This window comes from Oncorhynchus nerka, linkage group LG4 (assembly GCF_034236695.1).
Source record: "Oncorhynchus nerka isolate Pitt River linkage group LG4, Oner_Uvic_2.0, whole genome shotgun sequence".
In the NCBI taxonomy this organism is placed as follows: domain Eukaryota; kingdom Metazoa; phylum Chordata; class Actinopteri; order Salmoniformes; family Salmonidae; genus Oncorhynchus; species Oncorhynchus nerka.
Genome location: NC_088399.1, coordinates 86,736,106 through 86,748,940, shown reverse-complemented (window position 1 = coordinate 86,748,940; position 12,835 = coordinate 86,736,106). Strand labels below are relative to the sequence as shown.

The 12,835-nt window shown below is 43.3% G+C and overlaps 1 protein-coding gene across 1 annotated transcript in view; it reads right to left on the bottom strand.

Annotated features, from left to right (window-relative positions):
* Positions 1–12,835, bottom strand: part of LOC115128710 (alpha-catulin-like) — a 111,207-nt gene that overhangs the window by 27,009 nt on the left and 71,363 nt on the right. The window contains exon 4 of the mRNA XM_065017995.1: positions 9,166–9,285. Within this exon, the coding sequence (XP_064874067.1) occupies positions 9,166–9,285 (120 nt within the window). The remainder of the gene's footprint in view (positions 1–9,165; positions 9,286–12,835) is intronic.

Sequence of the window (12,835 nt, the reverse complement as noted above, 5' to 3'; positions counted from 1 at the left end):
GACCAACACTGGACAGTTACAGAAGCAGTCTCATCCTTCAGATCCTAATGGACAGAGACCAACACTGGACAGTTATAGAAGCAGTCTCATCCTTCAGGTCCTAATGGACAGAGACCAACACTGGACAGTTACAGAAGCGGTCTCATCCTTCAGATCCTAATGGACAGAGACCAACACTGGACAGTTAGAGAAGCAGTCTCATCCTTCAGGTCCTAATGGACAGAGACCAACACTGGACAGTTATAGAAGAAGTCTCATCCTTCAGGTCCTAATGGACAGAGACCAACACTGGACAGTTACAGAAGCAGTCTCATCCTTCAGGTCCTAATGGACAGAGACCAACACTGGACAGTTACAGAAGCAGTCTCATCCTTCAGGTCCTAATGGACAGAGACCAACACTGGACAGTTACAGAAGCGGTCTCATTCTTCAGGTCCTAATGGACAGAGACCAACACTGGACAGTTACAGAAGCGGTCTCATCCTTCAGGTCCTAATGGACAGAGACCAACACTGGACAGTTACAGAAGCGGTCTCATCCTTCAGGTCCTAATGGACAGAGACCAACACTGGACAGTTACAGAAGCAGTCTCATCCTTCAGGTCCTAATGGACAGAGACCAACACTGGACAGTTACAGAAGCAGTCTCATCATTCAGGTCCTAATGGACAGAGACCAACACTGGACAGTTACAGAAGCAGTCTCATCCTTCAGGTCCTAATGGACAGAGACCAAAACTGGACAGTTACAGAAGCAGTCTCATCCTTCAGGTCCTAATGGACAGAGACCAACACTGGACAGTTACAGAAGCAGTCTCATCCTTCATGTCCTAATGGACAGAGACCAACACTGGACAGTTACAGAAGCAGTCTCGGCTGGTTCCCAAACTTCTCTGATTTGTGAGTGTGGGCCAGTTGTGAGACACCAAATAGACAGAACCATTTTAAGCCACAACTCAGTCTTGCTAAGAAGACCTGGCTTTGACCTACCAGGGATCTGAACCAGAGCCATGATTGAAGAATAAAATAAATACATGGCTCTGGTCTGGACTAGTGGACCAATTAATGCAAGGGGTCAGTCATTTAAAAAAAAGCATCCCCCACACTTTAAACGCACACAGAGGATATCCGTACCATGTGAAAGAACCGTAAGAGTTCTCGAGCTAAGTTTAATTAAGGTTTAGTCCTCCGGCCATCAGCGTTATTACTCATAGATTAACCTGGTGAAGCACGAGTCAATGCAGTAGATATCTCAGTAACATCCACTGACTCGCTCATCTCTGTGTTTCAAAGACTAAGCATTTAGTGTGTGTTCCAGGAGGTGGAATCAACTTCTCTCCAGGCACAGAGCCATGTCTTTTATACTGATAACAAGTTCAAACAGGTGCCATTAATACAGGTAATGAGTGGAGGACAGAGGAGCCTCTTAAATAATAAGTTACAGGTCTGTGAGAGCCAGAAATCTTGCTTGTTTGTAGGTGACCAAATACTTATTTTCCACCATAATTTGCAAATAAATTCATTAAAAATCCTACAATGTGATTTTCTGGATTTTTTTTCCTCATTTTGTCTGTCATAGTTGAAGTGTACCTATGATGAAAATTACAGGCCTCTCATCTTTTTAAGTGGGAGAACTTGCACAATTGGTGCCTGACTAAATACTTTTTTGCCCCACTGTATATATCATTGATTTAATAAAGCCTCATATACACATGGCCTCTTGTTTTCTTAAGGCAGCTCCAAGATGCAGGTTTTTCAATGTAGCTCAGTGCTGTGATTGGCTCAGTGTTCTGACATTCATGTGGACCCTACGTCACTGCTAAGTCTAAGGGTAGCGCTAGAAAATTCTAGCCCCTTGGGTGCTGCCATAGTTACATTAGAAGCGCCCATCCAAGAAGACTCAAGGTCATTGACCACAGATAAAATTGCGTTAAATCACATTATATCTACAGTAGCTTTGATGGGACTGATCATGTCAACATCATACTTTCAAAATCTTAGCTAGCAGTCATCATGAATCAAGTCAACAATCTACTGGCAAATCCTTGTCATATGAAGAGAAATACAGAAGAGAAATTAGATAAAACGTATTGGTGCTCATCAGCCATAAACATTACACAAGTTGGAAATCGAAAATTCAACAATGAGTGGTTTGGAAGGCTCTTTTCCCAGTTTAATGTGATAAACATTCAACATTGGCCATGCTGTTAATGAAGCATGATTTGTGTCGCACTCAAAGCAACTTAACTCGGGACTGCTAAAACTTGACTAAAGTGAGTTCAAGACAACTGGGAAGCCGGGAATAAACGAGCTTCGACTGGGAAAATATGTTTTGAACAGTCATCCAACTCGGTTGTAAATCCAGCCTCTTTCTAGAGCTACGATCTGAAGATCAATGACATCATCATGATTCAACCTTGTCCCCCCCAGAGTTCCCAGTTGTTTTGAAAGCACCATAACTTCAGAGAATGCCAGACTGATGACAAAATTTGCCCACAAAAGACCGCTGAGCCACCTTCCTGTTCAAGTGAGCACAGAACAACAAGTTGAGTCTAAAAATGTATTGTATGCTGCTGCATAAATGATGTAATATTCCAGGGAGATATGTATACTGTAGCTAAGAAAGTAATACTAAGTGTATGTTGTGTAGTAAGATGTTAGTAGCCCAGGTGTTTCACCCTAATAATTTGGTATCTTTTTTACCACTCTTAATTCTGCCTACTGTTCTGACTTGGTGGTGCACATGTAGCCTATAACCTGTTTTAGATAAATGTAACCATCGAAATTTGTAAGAGCCTTCATGTCTGCTTATATGCGCCTTTTATTTATCCTACAGTTCTGACTTGGCGTCCAGGGAGAACACTAAGAACGGCACATATTCTGAATTCTGTCGTTGAATATTTCAAAAGTGTTAAACAAAGTTATATTGACTACGTCCATCCTAACTCACTCATTGTTTTCATCGAAATTATGGATTGCCTTAGTTATGCCATAGTTTGTTCATCTCAATTGTCATTAGAAACCACATTTGTTTAAGCAAGTCAGCCATATCAGCTATGTTTTGTTTAAAGGCAGTAAATGAGGCTGAATTAACTGTTTCTGCCAAATAAGGCTCCGCTGATAGCCAGGTGTAGCAGTGGTAAGATGTTGGGACAGCTTTATGTAGGCCCTAACAGTTTGTGGCCACCATTTGTCACTGTTATAGTGCAATTAAATGTATTGTTTAGTGTTGTGGCTTTGCTGGCAAGCATCCCACCTTTTTATTTTTTTGTCCCACCAAGATTTACATGCTAAAATCGCCACTGCTCACCAGACATATGTCACCACCCACTGAGCATGTTTTGGATGCGTACGACAGCGTGTTTCAGTGTCCGCCAATATCCGGCAACTTCGCACAGCCATTGACAACATTGTGGACAACATTCCATATAACTTTCTGGCATCATTATTTCTTGAAAACATGTACATACAGTCGTGACCATTTTCTTTTTTGAATGACAAATATTAATTTTCACAGTCTGCTGCCTCAGTTTGTATGATGGCAATTTGCATATACTCCAGAATGTTATGAAGAGTGATCGGATTAATTGCAAAGTCCCCCTTTGCCATGCAAATGAACTGAATCCCCAAAAAACATTTCCACTGCATTTCAGCCCTGCCACAAAAGGACCAGCTGACATCATGTCAGTGATTCTCTTGTTAACACAGGTGTGAGTGTTGACGAGGACAAGGCTGGAAATCACTATCAGGCTGATTGAGTTCGAATAACAGACTGGAAGCTTCAAAAGGAGGGTGGTGCTTGGAATCATTGTTCTTCCTCTGTCAACCATGGTTACCTGCAAGGAAACATGTGCAGTCACCATGGCTTTGCACAAAAAGGGCTTCACAGGCAAGAATATTGCTGCCAGTAAGATTGCACCTAAATCAACCATTTATTTCGGATCATTAAGAACTTCAAGGAGAGTGGTTCAATTGTTGTGAAGAAGGCTTAAGGGCAACCAAGAAAGTCCAGCAAGCGCCAGGACCGTCTCCTAAAGTTGATTCAGCTGCAGGATCGGGGCACCACCAGTACAGAGCAGCAGGCAGGTGTGAGTGCATCCTCATGCACAGTGAGGCAAAGACTTTTGGAGGATGGCCTGCTGTCTAGAAGATCAGCAAAGGCGGCACTTCTCTCCAGGAAAAACATCAGGGACAGACTGATATTCTGCAAAAGGTACAGGAATTGGACTGCTGAGGACTGGGCTAAAGTCATTTTCTCTGATGAATCCCATTTCCGATTGTTTGGGGCATCCGGAAAAAAGCTTGGCCGGAGAAGGTGAGCGCTACCATCAGTCCTGTGTCATGACAACAGTAAAGCATCCTAAGACCATTCATGTGTGGGGTTGCTTCTCAGCCAAGGGAGTGGGCTCACTCACAATATTGCCTAAGAACACAGCCATGAATAAAGAATGGTACCAACACATCCAGGAACAGTTTGGTGACAAACAATGCCTTTTCCAGCATGATGGAGCACCTTGCCATAAGGCAAAAGTGATACCTAAATGGCTCGGGGAACAAAACATCGATATTTTGGGTCCATAGCCAGGAAACTCCCCAGACCTTAATCCCATTGAGAACCTGTGGTCAATCCTCAAGAGGTGGGTGGACAAACAAAAACCCACAAATTCTGACAAACTTCAAGCATTGATTATGCAAGAATGGGCTGCCATCAGTTAGGATGTGACCCAGAAGTTCATTGAAAGCATGACAGGGCGGATTGCAGAGGTCTTGAAAAAGAAGGGTCAACACTGCAAATATTGACTCTTTGCATTAACTTCATGTAATTGTCAATAAAAGCCTTTGACACTTATGAAATGCTTGTAATTGTACTTCAGTATTCCATAGTAACATCTGACAAAAATATCGAAAGACACTGAAGCAGCAAACTTTGTGAAAATGTATATTTGTGTCATTCTCAAAACTTTTGGCCACGACTGTACAAAGATGTATGCACAGCATGATGTTGTTACAACTGAATTTGGTCGCTAGAGGGTTTGTTTGACACTCAACAGCCTGATCAACTCTATGCGAAGAACATGTGTGGCGCTGCATGAGTCAAATGGTGGTCACACCAGACTATGACTGGTTTTCTGATTCATGCCCCTAATATTTTTTAAGGTATCTGTGACCAACAGATGCATATCTTTATTTCCAGTCATGTGAAATTATTATTATTAGATTAAGGCCTAATGAATTTACTTATATGAACTGTAACTCAGTAAAATCTATGAAATTGTTACATGTTGCGTTTTATATTTTTGTTCAGTATATATTCCCCTGCTCTTTACTCGGTTAGTCTCAGTAGATTTCCAGACGGAAAACAAAGTATTTGAATATTTTCATCTCTATATCATAACGATTCACTTTTCATCAGCTAGCTAGCGCAGTCTGTATCCAGAATAACAACCTATTCCCTGTGTAGTGCACAACTTTTGACCTTATGGGCCCTGGTCAAAAGTAGTGCACTATATATGGAATAGTGTGCCAATTTGAACACGTACATAGAGACTGTGTATGACTTAAAGCAGGATTAGCAGACTCTGGCACTACAGGGAACAGAGTTCTAACTTTCTGGCATCATTATTTCTTGAAAACATATGATACAAAGATGTATGTACAGTTTTACAACTTAATTTGGCCTCCAGAGGGTTTGTTTGAAGCACATTTTGTTTTGATGACGTAATCCCTCCTTTGAGATGCGAGTCAGATTTGACCCACGCATTGGTGCTGCCGTCTGTCTAAACACACCTACACTATCCCTGCTGGTGCAGAGGCCCTGGAGTGTGTGTATATGCACGTGTGTGAGGGTAGCAGGGGCTCGTCATACATACCCTGCCATCGGTGTCATCTCGTACTCTGAGTGGATGTGGGGCCAACATGGCTCACGGCACTGTACGGTTCTCTCTCCCACACGCACAGACACTCATTTGATTCATTAAGACAGGAGCCTCTTTTTACAAGCTGGAAAGCACATGGCTTTTAGATCTTTATAGTCTCTCTCTCATTTTAATTCAAGGGGCTTTACTGGCATGGGAAACATATGTTTACATTGTCAAAGCAAGTGAAATGAATAAACAAAAGTGAAATAAACAATCAAAGTGAACAGTAAATATTACACTCACACAAGTTCCAAAAGAATAAAGACATTTCAAAATGTCATGTCTACGTACAGTGTTGTAAAGATGTGCAAATAGTTCAAGTACAAAAGGGATAAAAATAGGTTGTATTGGTTGTATTTACATTGATTTTTGTTCTTCACTGGTTGCCTTTTTCTTGTGGCAACATGTCATACATCTGGCTGCTGTGATGGCACACTGTGGTATGGAAATGAGACTTTATTAAAATTGGATTTGTTTTTGAGTTCTTTGTGAGTCTGTGTAATCTGAGGGAAATGTGTCTCTCTAATATGGTCATACATTTGGCAGGTTAGTATCCACCTCATTTTGTGGGCAGTGTGCACATAGCCTGTCATCTCTCGAGAGCCAGAGTGTACACAGTCAAAGCTTTCTTTCATTTTGGGTCAGTCACAGTGGTCAGGTGTTTTGCCACTGTGTACTCTCTGTTTAGGGCCAAATAGCATTCTAGTTTGCTCAGTTTTTTTGTTAATTCTTTCCAATGTGTCATGTAATGATCTTTTTGTTTTCTCATGATTTGGTTGGGTCTAATTGTGTTGCTGTCCTGGGGCTCTGTGGGTTCTGTTTGTGAACAGAGCCCCAGGACCAGCTTGCTTAGGGGACTCCTCTCCAGATGAATCTCTCTGTAGGGTGTGTTTGTGAACAGAGCCCCAGGACCAGCTTGCTTAGGGGACTCTTCTCCAGATGAATCTCTCTGTAGGGTGTGTTTGTGAACAGAGCCCCAGGACCAGCTTGCTTAGGGGACTCTTCTCCAGGTTCATCTCTCTGTAGGGTGTGTTTGTGAACAGAGCCCCAGGACCAGCTTGCTTAGGGGACTCTTCTCCAGATGAATCTCTCTGTAGGGTGTGTTTGTGAACAGAGCCCCAGGACCAGCTTGCTTAGGGGACTCTTCTCCAGATGAATCTCTCTGTAGGGTGTGTTTGTGAACAGAGCCCCAGGACCAGCTTGCTTAGGGGACTCTTCTCCAGATGAATCTCTCTGAACAGAGCCCCAGGACCAGCTAGGGTCTTCTCCAGTGTTCTCTCTGTAGGGTGTGTTTGTGAACAGAGCCCCAGGACCAGCTTGCTTAGGGGACTCTTCTCCAGATGAATCTCTCTGTAGGGTGTGTTTGTGAACAGAGCCCCAGGACCAGCTTGCTCTTCTCCAGATGAATCTCTTCTCAGAGGACCAGCTTGCTTAGGGACTCTTGAATCTCTGTAGGGTGTGTTTGTGAACAGAGCCCCAGGACCAGCTTGCTTAGGGACTCTTCTCCAGATGAATCTCTCTGTAGGGTGTGTTTGTGAACAGAGCCCCAGGACCAGCTTGCTTAGGGGACTCTTCTCCAGATGAATCTCTCTGTAGGGTGTGTTTGTGAACAGAGCCCCAGGACCAGCTTGCTTAGGGGACTCTTCTCCAGATGAATCTCTCTGTAGGGTGTGTTTGTGAACAGAGCCCCAGGACCAGCTTGCTTAGGGGACTCTTCTCCAGATGAATCTCTCTGTAGGGTGTGTTTGTGAACAGAGCCCCAGGACCAGCTTGCTTAGGGGACTCTTCTCCAGATGAATCTCTGTAGGGTGTGTTTGTGAACAGAGCCCCAGGACCAGCTTGCTTTCTCCAGGGGACTCCAGCTCTCTCCAGATGAATCTCTCTGTAGGGTGTGTTTGTGAACAGAGCCCCAGGACCAGCTTGCTTAGGGGACTCTTCTCCAGGTTCATCTCTCTGTAGGGTGTGTTTGTGAACAGAGCCCCAGGACCAGCTTGCTTAGGGGACTCTTCTCCAGGTTCATCTCTCTGTAGGGTGTGTTTGTGAACAGAGCCCCAGGACCAGCTTGCTTAGGGGACTCTTCTCCAGATGAATCTCTCTGTAGGGTGTGTTTGTGAACAGAGCCCCAGGACCAGCTTGCTTAGGGGACTCTTCTCCAGATGAATCTCTCTGTAGGGTGTGTTTGTGAACAGAGCCCCAGGACCAGCTTGCTTAGGGGACTCTTCTCCAGGTTCATCTCTCTGTAGGGTGTGTTTGTGAACAGAGCCCCAGGACCAGCTTGCTTAGGGGACTCTTCTCCAGATGAATCTCTCTGTAGGGTGTGTTTGTGAACAGAGCCCCAGGACCAGCTTGCTTAGGGGACTCTTCTCCAGATGAATCTCTCTGTAGGGTGTGTTTGTGAACAGAGCCCCAGGACCAGCTTGCTTAGGGGACTCTTCTCCAGATGAATCTCTCTGTAGGGTGTGTTTGTGAACAGAGCCCCAGGACCAGCTTGCTTAGGGGACTCTTCTCCAGATGAATCTCTCTGTAGGGTGTGGTTGTGAACAGAGCCCCAGGACCAGCTTGCTTAGGGGACTCTTCTCCAGATGAATCTCTCTGTAGGGTGTGGTTGTGAACAGAGCCCCAGGACCAGCTTGCTTAGGCTTTTTTATGGAAGGTTTGAGAATGGCTTCCTTTTAAGTGGTCATTAGCGGGTATCGGGCATAATTCTGCTCTGCATGCATTATTTGGTGTTTTATGTTGTACACAGAGGATATTTTGCAGAATTTTGCATGCAGAGTCTCAATTTGGTGTTTGTCCCATTTTGTGAATTATTGGTTGATGAGCGGACACCAGACCTCACAACCATAAAGGGCAATGTGTTCTATAACTGATTCAAGTATTTTTAGCCAGATCCTAATTGGCATGTCAAATGTTATGTTCATTTTGATGGCATAGAAGGCCCCTGGAATTTGTATTTGTGGTCCTAGCAACTGGACCTTTTTTTGGAACACCATTATTTTTTGTCTTACTGAGATTTACTGTCCGGGCCCAGGTCTGACAGAATCTGTGCAGAAGATCTAGGTGCTGCTGTAGGCACTCTATGGTTGTGGACAGAAGCACCAGATCATCAGCAAACAATTTGACTTCAGATTCTAGTAGGGTGAGGCTGGGTGCAGCAGACTGTTCTAGTGCTCTCTCTAACAATGTGAGAGCTGGAGGGGAAAGAAGAGTGGCTTGACCAATACCCTTTCAGAGAGGGACGGTACTCACATTCTGTCTGTCCCCGGTCAGGTGGGCGAACTCCACCATCTGGTTCCCAAACTGGCTGAAGATCTGGACAAACTCCTGGAAGGTGCTCACTCTCTCCAGCTGCTCCAGGGTTACTAGCACCTGGGAAAATCAGGAACACTATTACAGTAACTACAGTTGGGAAGCTCAGGAACACTATTACAGTAACTACAGTTGGGAAGCTCAGGAACACTATTACAGTAACTACAGCTGGGAAGATCAGGAACACTATTACAGTAACTACAGCTTGGAAGATCAGGAACACTATTACAGTAACTACAGTTGGGAAGCTCAGGAACACTATTACAGTAACTACAGCTGGGAAGATCAGGAACACTATTACAGTAACTACAGTTGGGAAGCTCAGGAACACTATTACAGTAACTACAGCTGGGAAGATCAGGAACACTATTACAGTAACTAGCTGGGAAGATCAGGAACACTATTACAGTAACTAGCTGGGAAGATCAGGAACACTATTACAGTAACTAGCTGGGAAGATCAGGAACACTATTACAGTAACTAGCTGGGAAGATCAGGAACACTATTACAGTAACTAGCTGGGAAGATCAGGAACACTATTACAGTAACTAGCTGGGAAGATCAGGAACACTATTACAGTAACTAGCTGGGAAGATCAGGAACACTATTACAGTAACTACAGCTGGGAAGATCAGGAACACTATTACAGTAACTAGCTGGGAAGATCAGGAACACTATTACAGTAACTAGCTGGGAAGATCAGGAACACTATTACAGTAACTAGCTGGGAAGATCAGGAACACTATTACAGTAACTAGCTGGGAAGATCAGGAACAAACACTATTACAGTAACTAGCTGGGAAGATCAGGAACACTTACAGTAACTAGCTGGGAAGATCAGGAACACTTACAGTAACTAGCTGGGAAGATCAGGAACACTTACAGTAACTAGCTGGGAAGATCAGGAACACTTACAGTAACTAGCTGGGAAGATCAGGAACACTATTACAGTAACTACAGCTGGGAAGATCAGGAACACTATTACAGTAACTAGCTGGGAAGATCAGGAACACTATTACAGTAACTAGATGGGAAGATCAGGAACACTATTACAGTAACTAGCTGGGAAGATCAGGAACACTATTACAGTAACTAGATGGGAAGATCAGGAACACTATTACAGTAACTAGATGGGAAGATCAGGAACACTATTACAGTAACTAGCTGGGAAGATCAGGAACACTATTACAGTAACTAGCTGGGAAGATCAGGAACACTATTACAGTAACTAGATGGGAAGATCAGGAACACTATTACAGTAACTAGCTGGGAAGATCAGGAACACTATTACAGTAACTACAGCTGGGAAGCTCAGGAACACTATTACAGTAACTACAGCTGGGAAGATCAGGAACACTATTACAGTAACTAGCTGGGAAGATCAGGAACACTATTACAGTAACTAGCTGGGAAGATCAGGAACACTATTACAGTAACTACAGCTGGGAAGATCAGGAACACTATTACAGTAACTACAGCTGGGAAGATCAGGAACACTATTACAGTAACTAGCTGGGAAGATCAGGAACACTATTACAGTAACTAGCTGGGAAGATCAGGAACACTATTACAGTAACTAGATGGGAAGATCAGGAACACTATTACAGTAACTAGCTGGGAAGCTCAGGAACACTATTACAGTAACTAGCTGGGAAGATCAGGAACACTTACAGTAACTAGCTGGGAAGATCAGGAACACTTACAGTAACTAGATGGGAAGATCAGGAACACTATTACAGTAACTAGCTGGGAAGATCAGGAACACTATTACAGTAACTAGCTGGGAAGATCAGGAACACTATTACAGTAACTAGATGGGAAGATCAGGAACACTATTACAGTAACTAGCTGGGAAGATCAGGAACACTATTACAGTAACTAGCTGGGAAGATCAGGAACACTTACAGTAACTAGCTGGGAAGATCAGGAACACTTACAGTAACTACAGCTGGGAAGATCAGGAACACTTACAGTAACTACAGCTGGGAAGATCAGGAACACTATTACAGTAACTAGCTGGGAAGATCAGGAACACTATTACAGTAACTAGATGGGAAGATCAGGAACACTATTACAGTAACTAGCTGGGAAGATCAGGAACACTATTACAGTAACTAGCTGGGAAGATCAGGAACACTATTACAGTAACTAGATGGGAAGATCAGGAACACTATTACAGTAACTAGATGGGAAGATCAGGAACACTATTACAGTAACTAGCTGGGAAGATCAGGAACACTATTACAGTAACTAGATGGGAAGATCAGGAACACTATTACAGTAACTAGCTGGGAAGCTCAGGAACACTATTACAGTAACTAGCTGGGAAGATCAGGAACACTTACAGTAACTAGCTGGGAAGATCAGGAACACTTACAGTAACTACAGCTGGGAAGATCAGGAACACTATTACAGTAACTAGATGGGAAGATCAGGAACACTATTACAGTAACTAGATGGGAAGATCAGGAACACTATTACAGTAACTAGATGGGAAGATCAGGAACACTATTACAGTAACTAGATGGGAAGATCAGGAACACTATTACAGTAACTACCACACATTACACATAACCACTCTCACTTAAACATTAAATATTATACACAGAATAAAAAATGTCAACAGCTTTCTGTCCGAACCAGGTCTTGAGAGATGGACTAAAGGTGTTGTGAGATTGATTGTACATGTACATTGATGTGTGTGTCAATGGGGTTCTAGATACAGAACGAGGCAGCAAAGCAAATTATTATACAGACTCAACGTGGGCCTCGTCATACAAGTGATGGCCATCACATTCACTTTCAAGCCAAAGTGTTCAGTAGACCAGCTTGTCATGACTGACTGACTTCAACAACATAGAGGACCTGTCTGTAGAAACAGGAAAAGGTCATTGTGACAGCAAGTGGAATTGTGTCCCATTCGTCTGGTGAACGGGGTGAGAGAAGGAGCGAGGGAAGGGAAGGAGGATGGATGGCCATGCCTCCGGAGTTATCACTATGGGCCTGAGGCTGGGTGGCACTTGAGATACCAATCAAATCACAGTGATTTACCCCAATCCCCTTTACTGTTCACACTGGAACACACAATGTGGGGTAAGGGGTGACCTGTGATTTCTCTGCAAAAGGGACGGAGTAAATGTTGTGTGTTACTTAATGACATATGATTTTTATATTGTCATATCGGCCTCTCATTCCGGGATTTGCGGTATTACCGGCTTAGTACACACGGGGACGCCAAAAAACAACAAAAACACATTGGGCATCTGTTACAAGAATGTTAACAAAATTAGCACAAGTAATAGCGAATTTCTATGGAGGCTGCTAGCTAAATATGCAAACAAAGCAAACTGATTGCCCAGTATAGCATCCATGATTCGTGTCATCGATTGGCCAGTCTATTTTGTTGATATATTTTTTATATCTGAAATGACTAGGTGATTTAGTGGTTCTATTTCCGTTGTAATTTTGAGATCCTACTCGATGACAAACATCAGCTTCAACTGAGAACGTTTTTTTTTACATAACACGTAGGTAGGAGCAACTGTGTCATTTTTGGTCAGTCTGAAAATTTACAATCGAGTGTGAACGACAGACATTGTGCAAATTAACA